The 20785-nt window shown below is 40.4% G+C and overlaps 1 protein-coding gene and 8 non-coding genes across 12 annotated transcripts in view; 8 read left to right on the plus strand and 1 right to left on the minus strand.

The window, feature by feature from the left end:
* The first annotated feature begins 26 nt into the window (after positions 1-26).
* trnap-cgg (transfer RNA proline (anticodon CGG)) lies at positions 27-98 on the plus strand. Its single transcript has one exon. It is a non-coding gene; the product is annotated as a tRNA-Pro (tRNA).
* Positions 99-586: 488 nt separating this feature from the next.
* trnap-ugg (transfer RNA proline (anticodon UGG)) lies at positions 587-658 on the plus strand. The gene has a single exon. It is a non-coding gene; the product is annotated as a tRNA-Pro (tRNA).
* Positions 659-1718: 1060 nt separating this feature from the next.
* Positions 1719-1790, plus strand: trnap-ugg (transfer RNA proline (anticodon UGG)). The gene has a single exon. It is a non-coding gene; the product is annotated as a tRNA-Pro (tRNA).
* A 502-nt stretch (positions 1791-2292) lies between these two features.
* trnap-cgg (transfer RNA proline (anticodon CGG)) lies at positions 2293-2364 on the plus strand. The gene has a single exon. It is a non-coding gene; the product is annotated as a tRNA-Pro (tRNA).
* A 1042-nt stretch (positions 2365-3406) lies between these two features.
* On the plus strand, positions 3407-3478 carry trnap-ugg (transfer RNA proline (anticodon UGG)). Its single transcript has one exon. It is a non-coding gene; the product is annotated as a tRNA-Pro (tRNA).
* An 885-nt stretch (positions 3479-4363) lies between these two features.
* trnap-ugg (transfer RNA proline (anticodon UGG)) lies at positions 4364-4435 on the plus strand. The gene has a single exon. It is a non-coding gene; the product is annotated as a tRNA-Pro (tRNA).
* An 882-nt stretch (positions 4436-5317) lies between these two features.
* On the plus strand, positions 5318-5389 carry trnap-cgg (transfer RNA proline (anticodon CGG)). The gene has a single exon. It is a non-coding gene; the product is annotated as a tRNA-Pro (tRNA).
* Positions 5390-6450: 1061 nt separating this feature from the next.
* trnap-cgg (transfer RNA proline (anticodon CGG)) lies at positions 6451-6522 on the plus strand. The gene has a single exon. It is a non-coding gene; the product is annotated as a tRNA-Pro (tRNA).
* Positions 6523-10682: 4160 nt separating this feature from the next.
* LOC106572215 (voltage-gated potassium channel subunit beta-2) overlaps positions 10683-20785 on the minus strand; it is a 110803-nt gene continuing 100700 nt past the window's right edge. For all 4 annotated transcript variants that reach the window (XM_014146206.2, XM_045696012.1, XM_014146204.2 and 1 more), the window contains 6 exons: positions 19582-19667; positions 19320-19440; positions 18709-18803; positions 17694-17814; positions 17170-17258; positions 10683-14671 (listed from right to left, as the gene is read on the minus strand). In XM_014146206.2, coding sequence (XP_014001681.1) covers positions 14582-14671; positions 17170-17258; positions 17694-17814; positions 18709-18803; positions 19320-19440; positions 19582-19667 — 602 coding nt within the window. In that variant the 3' untranslated portion in view covers positions 10683-14581. The remainder of the gene's footprint in view (positions 14672-17169; positions 17259-17693; positions 17815-18708; positions 18804-19319; positions 19441-19581; positions 19668-20785) is intronic.

A 20785-nucleotide genomic window follows, 5' to 3' on the forward strand; every position in this document is an offset into this window, starting at 1 on the left:
GTAATGCCTTATTTACATTAGCAAGTGGCTCGTTGGTCTAGGGGTATGATTCTCGCTTCGGGTGTGAGAGGTCCCGGGTTCAAATCCCGGACGAGCCCTTTAAAAAGGACCAATCATAGTGAAAACCTTCAAAAGAATTCTCCAAATGTTGTTTCACTGAAACACAGACAATGCTAAATTTAAGCACTTCTTAAGAGAAGCAGCTGAAATGTGCTCCTTTTTCTCTGTGTATGATTCTCACTTAGAGTGCGATTGGTGTCTGCTACAAATCTTGGATGAACCCGCTATTACAAAGTTCAGAAACGTAAATAATGTCTTCTCATCCGTAAAAAAAAGTTTCCTGTAGAGACCCATTGGCTGTTACCCGTATTTAAGAGAAACAGCTGAAATGGGCTCCTTTTTCTCTGTGTATGATTCTTGCTTCGAGTGCGATTGGTGTCTGATACAAATCTTGGATGAACCTGCTATTTCAAAGGTCAGACACGTAAATAAAGTCATCTTATCCATAAAAAAAAGTTTCCTGTAGAGACAGATTGGCTGTAACCCGTCATCTTTTATCAGTAATGCCTTACTTACATTAGAAAGTGGCTCGTTGGTCTAGGGGTATGATTCTCGCTTTGGGTGCAAGAGTTCCCGGGTTCAAATCCCGGACGAGCCCTTTAAAAAGGACCAGTGAAAGTGAAAACCTTCAAAAGAATTATCTGAATGTGGATTTACTGAAACACAGCGAATGCTAAATTTAGGAGAAGCATCTGAAATGGGCTCTTTTCACTCTGTGTATGATTCTCGCTTAGAGTGCGATTGGTGTCTGCTACAAATCTTGGATGAAGCAGCTATTTCAAAGTTCGGAAACGTAAATAAATTATTCTCATCCGTAAAATAAAAGTTTCCTGTAGAGATGGATTGGCTGTTACCCGTATTTAAGAGAAATAGATGAAATCGTATTTAAGAGAAACAGATGAAATGGGCTCCTTTTTCTCTGAGTATGATTCTCGCATCGAGTGTGATTGGTGTCTGCTACAAATCTTGGATGAACCCGCTATTACAAAGGTCAGACACGTAAATAAAGTCATTTCATCCATAAAAAAAGTTTCCTGAAGAGACAGATTGGCTTTTACCTGTCGTTTTTTTAGTAATGACTTATTTACATTAGCAAGTGGCTCGTTGGTCTAGGGGTATGATTCAAGCTTCGGGTGTGAGAGGTCCCGGTTTCAAATCCCGGACGAGCCCTTTAAAAAGGACCAATCATACTGAAAACCTTCAAAAGAATTCTCCAAATGTGGTTTTACTGAAACACAGCCAATGCTAAATTTAAGCACTTTTTAAGAGAAGCAGCTGAAATGTGCTCCTTTTTCTCTGTGTATGATTCTCACTTAGAGTGCGATTGGTGACTGCTACAAATCTTGGATCAACCCGCTATTACAAAGTTCAGAAACGTAAATAATGTCTTCTCATCCGTAAAAAAAAGTTTCCTGTAGAGACCCATTGGCTGTTACCCGTATTTAAGAGAAACAGCTGAAATGGGCTCCTTTTTCTCTGTGTATGATTCTTGCTTCGAGTGCGATAGGTGTCTGATACAAATCTTGGATGAACCTGCTATTTCAAAGGTCAGACACGTAAATAAAGTCATCTTATCCATAAAAAAAAGTTTCCTGTAGAGACAGATTGGCTGTAACCCGTCATCTTTTATCAGTAATGCCTTACTTACATTAGAAAGTGGCTCGTTGGTCTAGGGGTATGTTTCTCGCTTTGGGTGCAAGAGGTCCCGGGTTCAAATCCCGGACGAGCCCTTTAAAACGGACCAGTGAAAGTGAGAACCTTCAAAAGAATTATCTGAATGTGGATTTACTGAAACACAGCGAATGCTAAATTTAGGAGAAGCATCTGAAATGGGCTCTTTTCACTCTGTGTATGATTCTCGCTTAGAGTGCGATTGGTGTCTGCTGCAAATCTTGGATGAAGCAGCTATTTCAAAGTTCGGAAACGTAAATAAATTCTCCTCATCCATAAAATAAAAGTTTCCTGTAGAGATGGATTGGCTGTTACCCTTATTTAAGAGAAATAGATGAAATCGTATTTAAGAGAAACAGATGAAATGGGCTCCTTTTTCTCTGAGTATGATTCTAGCATCGAGTGCGATTGGTGTCTGCTACAAATCTTGGATGAACCCGCTATTACAAAGGTCAGACACGTAAATAAAGTCATTTCATCCATAAAAAAAAGTTTCCTGAAGAGACAGATTGGCTTTTACCTGTCGTTTTTATTAGTAATGCCTTATTTACATTAGCAAGTGGCTCGTTGGTCTAGGGGTTTGATTCTCGCTTCGGGTGTGAGAGGTCCCGGGTTCAAATCCCGGACGAGCCCTTTAAAAAGGACCAATCATAGTGAAAACCTTCAAAAGAATTCTCCAAATGTTGTTTCACTGAAACACAGACAATGCTAAATTTAAGCACTTCTGAAGAGAAGCAGCTGAAATGTGCTCCTTTTTCTCTGTGTATGATTCTCACTTAGATTGGTGTCTGCTACAAATCTTGGATGAACCCGCGATTACAAAGTTCAGAAACGTAAATAATGTCTTCTCATCCGTAAAAAAAAAGTTTCCTGTAGAGACCCATTGGCTGTTACCCGTATTTAAGAGAAACAGCTGAAATGGGCTCCTTTTTCTCTGTGTATGATTCTTGCTTCGAGTGCGATTGGTGTCTGATACAAATCTTGGATGAACCTGCTATTTCAAAGGTCAGACACGTAAATAAAGTCATCTTATCCATAAAAAAAAGTTTCCTGTAGAGACAGATTGGCTGTAACCCGTCATCTTTTATCAGTAATGCCTTACTTACATTAGAAAGTGGCTCGTTGGTCTAGGGGTATGATTCTCGCTTTGGGTGCAAGAGGTCCCGGTTCAAATCCCGGACGAGCCCTTTAAAAAGGACCAATCATAGTGAAAACCTTCAAAAGAATTCTCCAAATGTGGTTTTACTGAAACACAGCCAATGCTAAATTTAAGCACTTTTTATGAGAAGCAGCTGAAATGTGCTCCTTTTTCTCTGTGTATGATTCTCACTTAGAGTGCGATTGGTGTCTGCTACAAATCTTGGATTAACCCGCTATTACAAAGTTCAGAAACGTAAATAATGTCTTCTCATCCGTAAAAAAAAGGTTCCTGTAGAGACCCATTGGCTGTTACCCGTATTTAAGAGAAACCGCTGAAATGGGCTCCTTTTTCTCTGTGTATGATTCTTGCTTCGAGTGCGATTGGTGTCTGATACAAATCTTGGATAAACCTGCTATTTCAAAGGTCAGACACGTAAATAAAGTCATCTCATCCATAAAAAAAAGTTTCCTGTAGAGACAGATTGGCTGTTACCCGTCATCTTTTATCAGTAATGCCTTATTTACATTAGAAAGTGGCTCGTTGGTCTAGGGGTATGATTCTCGCTTTGGTTGCAAGAGGTCCCGGGTTCAAATCCCGGACGAGCCCTTTAAAAAGGACCAGTGAAAGCGAAAACCTTCCAAGAATTATCAGAATGTGGATTTAGTGAAACACAGCGAATGCTAAATTTAGGAGAATCATCTGAAATGGGCTCTTTTTACTCTGTGTATGATTCTCGCTTAGAGTGCGATTGGTGTCTGCTACAAATCTTGGATGAAGCCGCTATTTCAAAGTTCGGAAACGTAAATAAATTCTTCTCATCTGTAAAATAAAAGTTTCCTGTAGAGATGGATTGGCTGTTACCCGTATGTAAGAGAAATAGATTAAATCGTATTTAAGAGAAACAGATGAAATGGGCTCCTTTTTCTCTGTGTATGATTCTCGCTTTGAGTGCGATTGGTGTCTGCTACAAATCTTGGATGAACCCGCTATTACAAAGGTCAGACACGTAAATAAAGTCATTTCATCCATAAAAAAAAGTTTCCTGAAGAGACAGATTGGCTTTTACCTGTCGTTTTTATTAGAGATGCCTTATTTACATTAGCAAGTGGCTCGTTGGTCTAGGGGTATGTATGATTCTCGCTTCGGGTGTGAGAGGTCTCGGGTTCAAATGCCGGACGAGCCCTTTAAAAAGGACCAATCATAGTGAAAACCTTCAAAAGAATTCTCCAAATGTGGTTTTACTGAAACACAGACAATGCTAAATTTAAGCACTTCTAAAGAGAAGCAGCTGAAATGTGCTCCTTTTTCTCTGTGTATGATTCTCACTTAGAGTGCGATTGGTGTCTGCTGAAATCTTGGATGAACCCGCTATTACAAAGTTCAGAAACGTAAATAATGTCTTCTCATCCGTAAAAAAAAAGGTTCCTGTAGAGACAGATTGGCTGTTACCCGTCATATTTTATCAGTAATGCCTTACTTACACTGGAAAGTGGCTCGTTGGTCTAGGGGTATGATTCTCGCTTTGGGTGCAAGAGGTCCCGGGTTCAAATCCCGGACGAGCCCTTTAAAACGGACCAGTGAAAGTGAAAACCTTCAAAAGAATTCTCCAAATGTGGTTTTACTGAAACACAGACAATGATAAATTTAAGCACTTCTTAAGAGAAGCAGCTGAAATGTGCTCCTTTTTCTCTGTGTATGATTCTTGCTTCGAGTGCGATTGGTGTCTGATACAAATCTTGGATGAACCTGCTATTTCAATGGTCAGACACGTAAATAAAGTCGTTTTATCCTTAAAAAAAAGTTTCCTGTAGAGACAGATTGGCTGTTGCCCGTCATCTTTTATCAGTAATGCCTTACTTACGTTAGAAAGTGGCTCGTTGGTCTAGGGGTATGATTCTCGCTTTGGGTGCAAGAGATCACGGGTTCAAATCCCGGACGAGCCCTTTAAAAAGAACCAGTGAAAGTGAAAACCTCCAACAGAATTATCTGAATGTGGATTTACTGAAACACAGCGAATGCTAAATTTAGGAGAATCATCTGAAATGGGCACCTTTTACTCTGTGTATGATTCTCGCTTAGAGTGCGATTGGTGTCTGCTACAAATCTTGGATGAAGCCGCTATTTCAAAGTTCGGAAACGTAAATAAATTCTTCTCATCTGTAAAATAAAAGTTTCCTGTAGAGATGGATTGGCTGTTACCCGTATTTAAGAGAAATAGATGAAATCTTATTTAAGAGAAACAGATGAAATGGGCTCCTTTTTCTCTGTGTATGATTCTCGCTTCGAGTGCGATTGGTGTCTGCTACAAATCTTGGATGAACCCGCTATTACAAAGGTCAGACACGTAAATAAAGTCATTTCATCCATAAAAAAAAGTTTCCTGAAGAGACAGATTGGCTTTTACCTGTCGTTTTTATTAGTAATGCCTTATTTACAGTAGCAAGTGGCTCGTTGGTCTAGGGGTATGATTCTCGCTTCGGGTGTGAGAGGACCCGGTTTCAAATCCCGGACGAGCCCTTTAAAAATGACCTATCATAGTGAAAACCTTCAAAAGAATTCTCCAAATGTGGTTTTACTGAAACACAGACAATGCTAAATTTAAGCACTTCTAAAGAGAAGCAGCTGAAATGTGCTCCTTTTTCTCTGTGTATGATTCTCACTTAGAGTGCGATTGGTGTCTGCTGAAATCTTGGATGAACCCGCTATTACAAAGTTCAGAAACGTAAATAATGTCTTCTCATCCGTAAAAAAAAAGGTTCCTGTAGAGACCCATTGGCTGTTACCCGTATTTAAGAGAAACAGCTGAAATGGGCTCCTTTTTCTCTGTGTATGATTCTTGCTTCGAGTGCGATTGGTGTCTGATACAAATCTTGGATGAACCTGCTATTTCAAAGGTCAGACACGTAAATAAAGTCATCTTATCTATAAAAAAAATTTTCCTGTAGATACAGATTGGCTGTTACCCGTCATCTTTTATCAGTAATGCCTTACTTACATTACAAAGTGGCTCGGTGGTCTAGGTGTATGATTCTCGCTTTGGGTGCAAGAGGTCCCGGGTTCAAATCCTAGACGAGCCCTTTGAAAAGGACCAGTGAAAGTGAAAACCTTCAACAGAATTATCTGAATGTGGATTTACTGAAACACAGCGAGTGCTAAATTTAGGAGAATCATCTGAAATGGGCTCCTTTTACTCTGTGTATGATTCTCGCTTAGAGTGCGATTGGTGTCTGCTACAAATCTTGGATGAAGCCGCTATTTCAAAGTTCGGAAACGTAAATAAATTCTTCTCATCCGTAAAATAAAAGTTTCCTGTACAGATGGATTGGCTGTTACCCGTATTTAAGAGAAATAGATGAAATCCTATTAAAGAGAAACAGATGAAATGGGCTCCTTTTTCTCTGTGTATGATTCTGGCTTCGAGTGCGATTGGTGTCTGCTACAAATGTTGGATTAACCCGCTATTACAAAGGTCAGACACGTAAATAAAGTCATTTTATCCATAAAAAAAAGTTTCCTGAAGAGACAGATTGGCTTTTACCTGTCGTTTTTTTAGTAATGCCTTATTTACATTAGCAAGTGGCTCGTTGGTCTAGGGGTATGATTCTCGCTTCGGGTGTGAGAGGTCCCGGGTTCAAATCCCGGACGAGCCCTTTAAAAAGGACCAGTCTAAGTGAAAACCTTCAACACAATTCTCCAAATGTGTCTTTACTGAAACACAGCCAATGCTAAATGTAAGCACTATTTAAGAGAAGCAGCTGAATTGTGCTCCTCTTACTCTGTGTTTGATTCTCACTTAAAGTGCAATTGGTGTCTGCTGCAAATCTTAGATGAACCCGCTATTTCAAAGTTCGGAAACGTAAATAATGTCCTCTCATCCTTAAAAAATAAGTTTCCTGTAGAGACACATTGGCTGTTACCCGTATTTAAGAGAAACAGCTGAAATGCGCTCCTTTTTCTCTGTGTATTATTCTCGCTTCGAGTGCGATTGGGGTCTGCTACAAATCTTGGATGAACCCGCTATTACAAAGGTCAGAAACGTAAAGTCTTCTCATCCATATAAAAATGTTTCCTGTGGAGACAGATTAGCTGTTACCCGTTGTCTTTTATCAGTAATGTCTTATACATGCTATAAAGTGGCTTGTTGGTCTAGGGGTATGATTCTAACTTTGGGTGTGGGATGTCCTGGGTTCCAATCCCAGATGAGCCCTTTAAAAAGGACCCGTCTAACTGAAATTCTGTACATCAATTCTCAAAATATGTTTTCACTGAAACACGCTCAGCCAATACTAGATTTAAGCAGTATTTAAGAGAAACAGCTGAAATGGGCTCCTTTTTCCCTTTGTATGACTCTCGCTTAGATTGTGATTGGTGTATGCTTCAAATCTGGGATGAGCCTGCTATTACGATGATCAGAAATGTAAAAAAAGTCTTCATCATCCATAAAAAAAAGTTTCCTATGGAGACAGATTGGCTGTTAACCCGTTGTCCTTTATCAGTAAGGCCTTATACACTCAAGGAAGTGGTTCTTTGGTCTAGGGGTATAATTCTCGCTTTGGGTGCGAGAGATCCTGTGTTCAAATTCTGGACAAGCCATTTAAAAAGGACCTGTCTAAGTGAAAACATTCACATCAATTCTCAGAAGGTGTCTTTACTGAATCGCAGCCAATGCTAGATTTAACCAGTATTTAATAGAAGCAGCTGAAATAGGATCTTTGATCTCTCTGTACGATTCTCGCTTAGAGTGCGATTGGTGTCTAGTACAAATCTTGGATGAGCCCGCTATTACAAAGGTCAGGAACGTAAAGGAAGTCTTCATCATCCATTAATAAGTTCCCTATGGAGACAGATTGGCTATTACCTGTCGTCTTTTATCAGTAATACCTTAATCACGCAAGAAAGAGGCTCGTTGTTCTAGGGGTATGATTCTTTCTTAGGGTGTGAGAGGTTTCTGTTTCAAATCCCGGAAGAGCCCTATAAAAACCACCAGTCTACGTGAAAACCTTTACATAACTTCTCAGAATGTGTCTTTATTGAAACACACACAGCCAACGCTAGATTTAAGCAGTATTTGAGAGAAACATCTGAAAAGGGCTCCCTTATCTCTTTGTATGATTCTCCCTTAGAGTGCGATTGGTCTCCGATTCAAATCTAGGATGAGCCCGCTACTACAAAGGTGAGAAATGTAAATAATAACCAAGCTTTAACTTCCTGACTGATGTCTTGAGATGTTGCTTAAATATATCCACATAATTTTCCTCCCTCATGATGTCATCTATTTTGTGTGCACCAGTCCCTCCTGCAGCAAAGCACCCCCACAACATGATGCTGCCACCCTCTTGCTTCACGGTTGGGATGGTGTTCCTTGGCTTGCAAGCCTCCCCCTTTTTCCTCCAAACATAACAACTGTCATCATGGCCAAACAGTTCTAATTTTGTTTCATCTGACCAGAGGACATTTCTCCAAAAAGTACGATCTTTGTCCCCATGTGCAGTTGCAAACCGTAGTCTGGCTGTTTTGGAGCAGTGGCTTCATGGAGCAGTGGCAGTGGCTTCTTCCTTGCTGAGCGGACTTTCAGGTTATGTCGATATAGGACTCGTTTTACTGTGGATATAGATACTTTTGTACCTGTTTCGTCCAACATCTTCACAAGGTTCTTTGCTGTTGTTCTGGGATTGATTTGCACTTTTCGCAAGAAAGTACATTCATCTCTAGGAGAAAGAACATGTCTCCTTCTTGAGCGGTATGACGGCTGCGTGGTCCCATGGTGTTTATACTTGCATACTGTTGTTTGTACAGATGAACTTGGTACCTTCAGGCGTTTGGAAATTGCTCCCAAGGATGAACCAGACCTGTGGAGGTCTACAATTTTTTTCTGAGGTCTTGGCTGATTTCTTTTGATTTTCCCATGATGTCAAGGAAAGAGGCACTGAGTTTGAAGGTAGGCGTTGAAGTACATCCACAGGTACGCCTCCAATTGACTCAAATTATGTCAATTAGCCTATCAGAAGCTTCTAAAGCCATGACATAATTTTCAGGCATTTTCCAAGCTGTTTAAAGGCACAGTCAACTTAGTGTATGTAAACTTCTGATCAACTGGAATTGTGATACAATGAATTATAAGTGAAATAATCTGTCTGTAAACAATTGTTGGAGAAATGACTTGTGTCATGCACAAAGTAGATGTCCTAACTGACTTGCCGAAACTATAGTTTGTTAACAAGAAATTTGTGGAGTGGTTGAAAAACTAGTTTTAATGACTCCAACATAAGTTTATGTAAACTTCCGACTTCAACTGTACATAAAAAAATATGTTTACTATGTACACATGTTGGCTGTTAACCATTGTCTTTCACCAGTAATGACTGGCACATCCATTAAGTGGTTTGTTGGTCTAGAGGTATTATTCTCACTTTAGGTGCGGGGGCCAGCCGTAATAGCCGTAATCGAAATCTGAATTGTAGGGTAAGCAGCTGGATTGTAGGGTAAGCGATATGACAAACCCTCATATTTATCAGCCTGGCTTCTCCCTGTTTGCCCCCTTTGGACTTCAGCATTATTTTGTCTCCTGAATGATTGAAATCTGACAGGTGCAAACGTTATACATTTTACATTAACGAAACTCAGCATTATCGAATCGGCCCATTCTCGCGCACTCCACAATAGCTGCTGTTATCATTAGCTAGCTAACGTTAGTTAGTTCAGTCCAGTCCAATGACGCTTCATGTTCAAGTGATATTTAAAGAAATAATTCACAAGCTATAACAGCAATAGAAAGGCCAAGCTTACTCGAATGGACATACTGTTAAATAACAAACGATAACATAGCTACTGTACTATAGCTAGATAGGTTAGTAATGGAAAGGGGGGAAGTTACGTTAATGTTAGTGTGCCAGTCAATGTTGAATTTTGCCAGGTATTTCCTTCCAGAATGAATCCTACTTTTGAACCACCCGATCCTCCTGGGGTAGTTTTGCTTGGCTGGCAAAGTGATCTCTCATGTTTTCAAGGTTTGACATGACTTATTAGTTTCTTGTGAAGATGATTGACGATGAATGAGCTAGCTGGCTTTACACGCGCCTTATTTGTGATTGGCCAACATTTGCATATAATTAGCATTTTGTTATTTGACACATCAAAGAGTGTTATTTGACATGTATCTTTTTTGACATTCAAAGACCCAAAATGCGTCCTATACTCGATATTCTAAAGGCAGATTCATTACCTTTACAACCATTATCCGTCTTGGCCTTCAGAGAAGACTTTTGAGTCTTTGTAGAAGTTTGTATTGGAATGCTTTGAATTTAAAGATTAAATTATCTCATTTAGCCAATGTAACCACTCACTAATGTAAACACTCTTAACCATACAACATTTAAAAAAGCTGGATGTTTACATTCGGACAATATGCTGTATTTGTATCAACTTTAGCTAAAGAATAGTGTCATAGTGGGTGCCCATGCAATATATAAACAGTCACTTTTCTGTCTGGTGTACTGGAAATCTGGACACTCCATCAACCTTGGCAGCCTGTGTTGTGTTGCGAGCAAAATGTTAGATAATCAAAATGTAATTTACAAGAGCACCTTGGTCAAGAGACAACATTAGCATTGTATTTTGATATGAATTGAAATTGAAAATGAACAAACTAATTTACAATCTGATATTTTTGTCCCTTGTTTCATTATCACTTTTTTCTCCAGATTGGATATGTTTATGACTAAATATAAACAATTCAAACCGCTTTGAGTGTCTTTGCTCTACAAACTTGATAATCTTCAATGGGAACACATTTCCACACAGTCAAGTCATGTTCTGTATGAAGTCAATACATTTATTTTTATTTATAGCATTTATTTTAATACTTATACGTTCTCAAGCTGTAAACACAATTCACCTAAAGTCTGCTTCAATCACAATTCAGTAAGCAATGCTTGTAAAATGAACAGAAGATAAAACAAAGGCAGAAAGTGATAGCTAACAGCCATACAGTATATACAGAATTTAGATTATATACAGTACAGAAAGAATCTGTGAATCCATTATGTATTTTGACATTGCAAATGTACAAATAGCTAGCAGTTGACTATATTACAGATTCCTATACTGCACAGTATTTGTGTGTGTAAAAAATAAGACCATTAAAATAGCTTGTCAATTAGTCCCTTTACATGAAATGCACAGTAGCGTACTCTACTTAGTTGATTATGTTTGCTCTTATCTACAACATAGTGTGTGTCTTCATAGCGTGCCTTAACTAGATGCTCGGGCTGCATTTACTTGTGACTGACCAGCATTCCATCAATCTGCAAAGGATAGAAATGTTATATAATGTAAATTTACTTTAGAACATACCCAAAGAGAGTGATCCGTGGCTAAATAATCACTTTTCATTGGATAAGGCTCACGCATAGCTTGGGTGCCCATCTCTTTCTCCTGGCACCCAGGCTAGCTCCCACACACTCCTTTACTTAATGTTTCTAAGTGACAGTCTGATGTAGAGATGCCTTGTGCAGTAGCTCCCTGGGACTAGGTAGAACCAGGCCTGGTGACCACAAACTCAGAGAAATGCACATGCAACAAATATTTTGTTGTCCTGCCAAAGTCAACATCAGAGCACACAGGACGAAACATAAGAGATCAGTGTTGGTTACTGGTATACACACATACACAGGATCGCACTCATGAACACATGCACACACTCACACACATATGCAACTGTACAATTTGAGCGGTTACAGTATATAACCTGTCTTTAAAATAAGATGTTTCCAATTTGTTTCTCAGTCGTGAGCTTTGGTGAAAGCCAAAAGCCTTACAGGCGATACATAATTTAAGCATACAAAACATAGGTATACAACTTTAAAAAAGCTGTATGTTTACACCCAGACAATATGCTGTATTTGTATCAACATTAGCTAAAGAGTAGTGTCATAGTGGGTGGCCATGCAATATATAAACAGTCACTTTTTTTGTCTGGTGTCCTGCAAATGGACACCCCATCAATCTTGCAGGTCTATGTTGTGCTGAACTACGGGCTAAGTTATCCTGGAAGTACATCCATCAGCCTACCTTAAACTATCATCAAACCTAATGCTCAAGTTCCAGTCATTTCAGACCCAGTCATTTATTTCAGTAACTGGTTGGGCAGCAGAGTTGATGTGGGCCAACTATCTCAGTGTCACAACTGTAATGGGTATAGATACTTATGCAAACTGGAGGGTAAGGTGTTACAAAATTGTATTTACTGTAGACTTCACTGTCTTGTTACTAGATGGTATCATACCATCGACCATCCACTGCCATAGTTAGAGCATGTCGTTATAATGGCACAATATCTTGCCAAATTGAAATGACATGATCAAATCCAAATATTTAACTCAAAATATTAAGGTGAAGCATGGATCAGGTTTTAATACCAATTGTAGACAGGATGGGTGTTTTCTCAAGACAACAAATATCAACATCAATGCTGCCACTGATGTTTTATGACCTGAGGGTGGCGCCAAAGACCCAACAAAGATACTCCTGAGGTTTGCAGCATTGACTGAATGAGACATGTCCCTCTCTCTCTCTATTTCTATCTCTATCTCCTTTAGAATGAGATACAACCAGTGTGTTTAGGTCACAAATGCTTTTGAACATTGTTTTAGAATAGGGACACAGCATCATTAGGCAGAAAATGCAACATTGCAAACACAGAAAATACTATGTAAGCAACTGTGTTTCCCAAATATCATGTTCCCACATCTTCAGTGACAGAGGAAAGGAGACTAGGCTGCATGAAAGCGTTCCTAAATGAATCTCAAGCGACGTTGAGACTGAAATTAAAACAAACCACAGACACTCCAACTAGCAAAAACCACTTAGAAGTCTTGAGTGTTATACAGTACAGTAATATGTGTGTTGGGGTGTTCTCTTTGGCTTTAGACGAGTGAACATGTCTCTTGTCCAACTACAGCCGTGACCACGACCAGGTAAAGTGAGCTACACACACACACACACACACAAATATAACTGCCCACTGGACCTTCACGATTTCGTAGCTTTGTCTGCTCACAGAAAGCATTTATGAAACTGGAACATTACGCTTTCGTCAAACATATATATTTTTGGGAAGGGAGAAGTCGTTTTTGGTGGTGCCAGTTTGTTCTGTTTTGTGTTACATAACTTCATAACACAGGAAGCTGTTTTATCTAGCACTCTGGGAAAATTTCATGACCAATCCCGGGACCCTGTCTTCTGCGATACTGAGAGTAAAAAGTTAAAAACACTTAACCTGATCCAGTCACTATAGGATGTGACAGAGTTTTGAGGCAAGGGGTTTTCTCACTGAGTGCTCTCTGAAAAGCCATTACTGTACATGGCTGGGAGGGCTGCCCTCTTCACACTGAAGCAGAGGGAGGGAGTGTGTGTGTAAAGATATAGAAGTGAAGAAATACAATGAATAGGATAGACACTGCCATTCGGTAGGCTTACAACAACAAAAAACACACAGACTGGCAGATGTACAGTCTTGTAGATAGGTTAAATTCAGAAATAACTCATAATGGTTCAGTCTGTAAACTGAAGAAAGAGTGGCTGCAGGCAAGATCTCAACTTTTTGCCAGTTGAAAAGATGGCAGCCCAAGTTGCCTTAGTTGAATGGGTGTGATTTAACCATACTAACTGTTTAAGTGTTAAGTGTTCAATGTCCTTTTTTCAACTCATCATCAGAGTAGTGGGACACATGCCCTTTATATCAGATACAAAATCATGTCCACTCATCATTCTATTTCTATTATCTAGGCATGGAATAGTATCAGCTTTGGTAATCTCAACAAAAGTTATCTTGTTCAGTTCAATACCACCAATGTATTATCGATTTAAAGTTTCAATATGTAACTTTTTGGGCGACCTGACCAAATTCACATAGAAATGTGTGTTAAAGATCTGTCTCATTGAAAGCAAGTCTAAGAAGCGGTAGATCTGTTCTATGCGCTCCCATTCTTAAGTTTTGTTTTGTGTCTTACTTTCGGTTTTGCACACTAGCTTCAAACAGCTGAAAATACAATATTGTTGGTTATGGAGAATATACTTCACAGCGGTTTAGATGTTACAGTGATTCTCTACACTATACTTGCTTGTTTTGTCATACATACTGAAATTCAGCGAACTATATGAATTTTAGTGATTTTAGTGATTTCTGCACAGTGCATCTTTAATGGAGTGCTGGATCAATTCATTTGATGGGACCTATACAAGACAAAAACCTTTTCAAAGGGGTTCTGGATTCTAATCCTTTTCAATCAAGAATCTGTTATAGAATAAATAGTTTATGAACGTGCATTTAAGGACTTGCTGTGGGTCCCATCTATTTTTCTAAATAATAATAAGATGGTCAAGCAGGAAATTATGGCAAGGCAGACCTGTGCGTGACTTTTTGTGTTTTCCCCTTAGAGCTGAAATAAATGTGTTTTTTACGCTGAAGCAAATGTTTCAATGAAATGGTGAATACAGTTCCTTGGATGGGAAATGTCTTCAAGTCTTCTCTAAAATCTTTGGGTTGGGAGAAAGATATATATATATTTAGATACTCTGATTGACTTTCCCAAGTGGTTCAATGGCTATATATTTCCCATGGTGCCTGGTGTCTTGTTCAACTGAAGCTGGTTGCAGACGAGGAAGAAGGTAGATGCTGACCTCCGCCCAACAATGTTCCTCAGGCAGCCTCTAGGATCTGTAGTCCTTTTTACTATAGGGCTTGTTGCCTAGGATACTATCCATCTCGTGAACGATGGAGGATGACAACTTTGGAAGAACCTGTGAGAGAAGGAGAGTGACATAATGAACACAATGTCCCCATTGGAATTCAAATTCAAATACACATGTTATCAAATCCATGTCAACAATAGTAAACAAATACAAGCAAACAGACTATTACCCCAAAGGGAAATATTTCCCAATAAGGTAAAACATTTAATTGAGCCACAATGTAAACCAAAACAACAACAAAATGTTCTGGAAATTAAGCAGATGTCGCAGATGTACAGTGCCTTTGGAAAATATTCAGACCCTTTGACTTTTTCCACATTTTGCTATGTTACAGCCTTATTCTAAAATTGATTTTAAAAAAATGTGCCTCATCAATCTACACACAATAACCTATAACGGCAGAGCAAAAACACCTTATTTTTTATGTGCTAATTATGAATAAAAATAACATATAGTGTTCAGACCCTTTACTCAGTACTTTGTTGAAGCACCTTTCGTGACTTTGTGTCACGTCCTGGCCAGTATATAAGGTTAATTGTTTTGTAGTTTGGTCAGGGCGTGGCAGGGGGTATTTGTTTTATGTGGTTCGGGGTGGTGTGTTTGTGTAAAGGGTGTTTGATTTAGTATTTTCGGGTTTTGGTTTATGTCTAGGTAGTTCTATGTGGAGTCTAGTGAGTGTATGTCTATGTTTGGTTAATTGGGGTTGGGACTCTCAGTTGAAGGCAGGTGTTGTCTATCTGCCTTTGATTGAGAGTCCCATATATTAGGGTGTGTTTGTGTGTGATTTGTGGGTGATTATTCTGTGTATAGCCTTGTGCCTTACCAGACTGTTTATTTGTCGAGTGTTCGTTTTTCGTGTTTTGTTATTTTGTATGTTCATTTTTGAGAGTAATTAAAAATCAAGATGAGCATTCACGTACCTGCTGCGTTTTGGTCCTCATTCACCGACAACAACCGTGACACTTTGGTATGACACTACAAGCTTGGCACACCTGTTTTTGCAGAGTTTCTCCCATTCATCTCTGCAGATTCTATCTAGCTCTGTCAGGTTGGATGGTGAGAGGTGCTGCACAGCTATTTTCAGATCTCTCCAGAGATGGTAGATTGGGCTCAAGTCCGGGCTCTGGCTGGGCCACTAGAGGACATTCAGAGACTTGTCCTGAAGCCACTCCTGCATTGTCTTGGCTGTGTGCTTAGGGTCGTTGTCCTGTTGGAAGGTGAGTCTGAGGTCCTGAGTGCTCTGGAGCAGGTTTTCATCAAGGCTCTCTCTGTACTTTGCTCAGTTCATCTTTGCCTCAATCCTGACTAGTCTTCCAGTCCCTGCAGCTGAAAAACATCCCCACAGCATGATGCTGGCACCACCATGCTTCACCGTAGGGATGGTTCCAGGTTTCCTCCAAACGTGACGCTTGGCATTCAGGTCAGAGAATCTTGTTTCTCATAGTCTGAGAGACTTCAGGTGCCTTTTGCCAAACTCCAAGCGGGCTGTCATGTGCCTTTTACTGAGAAGTGGCTTCTGTCTGACCACTCTACCATAAAGGCCTGATTGGTGGAGTGCTGCAGAGATAGTTGTCCTTCTGGAAGGTTCTCCCATCTCCACAGAGGAAATCTAGAGCTCTGTAGGAGTGACCATCAGGTTCTTGGTCACCTCCCTGACCAAGGCCCTTCTCCCCCGATTGCTCAGTTTGGCCGGGCGGCCAGCTCCAGGATTAATCTTAAACATTTTCCATTGAAGAATGATGAATGTGTTCTTGGGGACCTTCTATGCTGCAGAAATGTTTTGGTACCCTTCCCCAGATCTGTGCCTTGACATAATCTTGTCTCTGAGCTCTACAGACAATCCCTTCGACCTCATGGCTTGGTTTTGGCTCTGACATGCATTGTCAACTGTGGGACTTTATGTAGACAGGTGTGTGCCTTTCCAAATCATGTCCAATCAATTGAATTTACCACAGGTGGACTCCAATCAAGTTGTAGAAACAACTTAATGATGATCAATGGAAACAGGATACACCTGAGCTCAATTTCAAGTCTCATAGCAAAGGGGCTGAATACTTGTGTAAATAAGGTATTTCAATTTTTCAATTTTAGTACATTTGCTAACATTTTCTCTTCGTCATTACGGGGTATTGTGTGTGTTTTTTTTAATAAGACTGTAATGTAACAAAATGTGGAACAGTTGAAGGGGTCTGAATTCTTTCCAAAGGTACTGTATTTACCACTTAGAGGCAATGCTCGTTTAGAAGGTCTTTCTCAGTGTGTGGAGAGAGAGGGAGAGCATGTGTATGTGGTATGTGAGTAAGTATCCATAAGTATGTGTGAATGTGAGTTCTTGCACACCTGGGTTCACACCCATTGTGTGTGTGTGTGTGTGTGTGTGTGTGTGTGTGTGTGTGTGTGTGTGTGTGTGTGTGTGTGTGTGTGTGTGTGTGGTGTGAAAGAGAGAGAGAGAGAGAGAGATCATGTGTATGTGGTATGTGAGCAAGCATGCATAAGTACAGTATATGTGAATGTGAGTACTTGTGTGTGGAGTATTCACTTCTGACCTGTATTGCTGCTAGATTCTCCATCAGTTGGTCTGTGCTGGAGGCCCCCAGTAGCACAGAGCTCACCCCTTCATTCCTCAGGCACCATGCTGTGGGAGGGAACAACCACACAGGAAAATGAACAATGTGTGTGTGGAAGCACAGTGAAGGACTGAAGAAACACACATACATCCAGTGCAACAAAATTGCCTTCAGATGAGCACAAAGACTCATTCTCAGACACTGTGATGTTAAGCTGAACTAACACATCGAAGATTTGACTACCAGGGACTTGACCAACCTCCCACTTGAGGTCCTACTAGACAGACAGACTTTTGACGACAGTTAGCAAATTTTCTAACTCTGGCAATTTGACATTGTTGTGAACACTGTTAGATACATTGCATAAGTCAGACTGACTGACGAACAGACTGCTTTACTGACTGACTAACACGTTGGAGCTCAAAAGACACAGACAGACGGATGGCTGGACAGGACAGACAGACAGACAGAGAGAAAAAGAGAGAGCGGCAGGTGTGTGTTACCGATGGCGAGCTGGGGCAGGGTGCAGCCCAGTCGCTCGGCAATGGCCTGCAGCTCTTTCAGCTTCGCCTGCTGACGGCGCCCCTCCTCACTCAGGATCTTGTCCTTCATCCACTGGTAGCCCTGTCACAGCACAGTACACACACACGCACACACACACACACACACACACACACACACACACACACACACACACACACACTCTCGCTCAGGACTACTGTATCCAGAAACCTCTGGGGTGCAGAGATGCCTTTCTGTGAATGGCTGAAAGTCATACATTTATCATACATAACGCATCCAATGTGTGTGGATCTCTCACCAGTGGCAGAGCAGATGTCTGCTATGTGAGTGAACTACACAGAGACTGTAACTGACTGCCTCTGGTTATCGCACACACACAGCTACCCTCTGTCTTAGACCTTGGTTCTGTGCTTCCACATTTGTGTGCTTGAGTGGACTTAAATAGCCTGTTTCCACCAGTGGAGTGTATGACATAGAAAATCAATGGCATAGATCCCTTCATTGGAGGATTATTAAGCCAAAGATATCACTGAACAGGAGGAGGAGAGCTATAGACAGCATGGTACTCCACACATACTGTAGAAAGAGCACAGTGTGTGTGTGTGTGTGTGTGTGTGTGTGTGTGTGTGTGTGTGTGTGTGTGTGTGTGTGTGTGTGTGTGTGTGTGTGTGTGTGTGTGTGTGTTTGTGCGTATTTGTGCGTATTTGTGCGTAGGTGTATAGAATCTCCAAGGAATGTTCAACTGAAGCTGGCCCATATACACCGAATGGCATTCCTGACACTCTCAAAAGTCCCCAATCCTCAATTGACACGCATCAGTACAGAGGAACGTCCTACAACAATGTACTATCAGGATAAACTGTTGTTAGCAGAAAGGAAGGTGGCAGAGTGGCAGGACAAGAAAACAACACCAACTACAACCACAAGCAAAGGGGTGTGACAGATGTGGGCTGGAGAGGATAAGGCATCAGTCACTCGTCAAGGGTCAAAGGTTACCTTTAGCGAGGCCCGTGAGTACGGGGGTACCCCACTATCGTACTTCCCTGAGATGATCCCACACGCCAGCGGAGACCACGTCATGGCACCCACACCTGCACAGAGACATCGGGATCATATTCATTAGTGCACACCGTAGCAAAACGTTTTGCAACGGAAAACGAAAACAAGCGTTTCTTATTAGACAAGTTCAGGTAGGCCCTCTATGTTTCAGTCCTTTTTCTTCCATTTGGTGCCTAATGAATACCCAGCTTTACCGCCATTATGACTTCCAAGCCTTGGTCTTTATGTGCCTTGACAAGCTACTTGGACTGAGAGCATATCCTAAGAGGGATTCATTCAAAATACAAATACTGTATATTAGCTACATTACAATTATCACAACTTTTGGCTAGCATTAGCCACATTACCAAACATGAATAGCAGCACATGGAGTATGTTTGTGGCAAAAATGGCAGACCTCAGCTCTTTCAGGATCTACCCTTATTAAACGCTGGAACAATAGAGATGGAAAGAGGGCACACCTATCTTTTATCGTTGTAGTAAGTGCATCCTCTATCCACCTTTATGGGTCAAACCGAAGGGAGGCAGACGGTTGCTGTGTAACTTACCTATTTTGTGGAAGAGCTCGGGAAGCTGCACCTCCACCTTCTCCCTCTGGAACATGTGGTACTCAGCCTGCTCACATATAGGGGGTATCAGGTTGAACTGCCTGGCCACCGAGTACGCCTCCTATAGGACAGACAACGAACAGCAGCAAACAGGCTCAGGGACGAACAATGTAATATCGTAACAATACAGTGATGGGAATAAGTAATTGATTATTTTGTGTAATCCATGGTTTAATCGTGTTTCAACCGTTTTCCAACTCACCATGATCTCCATGGAGCTCCAGCGCGACGTTCCCCAGTACATGGCCATCCCCTGGTTGATCACATGGGTCATTGCCCGTACCGTCTCTGCCAATCAAAAGATACCATTCACCCATTGGCCCCGACATTGGAGGAGAGGAGTGGTGGGAACAGGTGAGATTAAGAGAGAGGGTGGAAAGGTATTGAAGAGAGGGATATATGAGAATTGATATATGAGAATTGAAAGAGAAAGAGAGGATAGAAGGAAAGTCCACATAGAATTTTGGACAAAGGGTAAAAGCACAAAGGAGCTACCTGGTTAATGTACACATCAGTTTAAATAATGAGCAGTGAAACATATGGGGAGAAAAGGATACTATGTCATTCCTTTTTGGAGTCAATTGACACATTGATTTTCTTTTTTTTTAGGCTTTTGTTTTGATTTGACACACAAAAGGTTTTACAGTCACAAATCAGGCAGTCAAATACCAATTTTATCTGGGCAAAACAACACTATTCATGCCAGAGTCAAAATACAGTAGGGTCAATCCAAAACCCAGAGTTTTCTTCAAAGCTTTTCATGCTACTTTTATATAAGAAACATTAAATTTTAATAACAGGCTGTTTTAAAAGCATGTTTTAAAAAGAACAGCTCTGTGGAAAAGAAATACTGTAAATCTCATAATCTGGCAGCACAATTTAATTTTAACATGTCATGCTGTCAGATTATAATGAGATTTTCAGTATTTTATGTTGCCCCTATTACTATGTAATTACAGTTATAACTGTAGTAACATAGTAATTACATAGGTGTTACACTGTAACTATATGTAATAAGGTTGTAGCGCTATCAGTTATTACACAATTGGAACAAGGAACGTATAATTAAACATCCAATTGCTGAAGATTGTGTTATATGTTATTACACATTTTCTTGTTCCACTATGTAACTAATGTTTTGTAATTACACGTTTGAAAGGCAACTGTGAATTACTTAATAACTCGACCCAAAATGTGACATTGTTACATGTAACTACAAGGTGCCACTACCATTGAGCTTCATTCACCTCAGTCAATAGGGGATTTAACACTCTACAAACACATTTCATACAAGCACTAGCTCAGCCCCGGGATTAAACTCTAGTTTAGTTTCATGTCAAGTCAAACAGCAGTTACCTAAAGTGCCGTCAGAAAGTATTCCCAACCCTTGACTTTTCCCACATGTT

This window comes from Salmo salar, chromosome ssa15 (genome assembly GCF_905237065.1).
Source record: "Salmo salar chromosome ssa15, Ssal_v3.1, whole genome shotgun sequence".
NCBI lineage: Eukaryota > Metazoa > Chordata > Actinopteri > Salmoniformes > Salmonidae > Salmo > Salmo salar.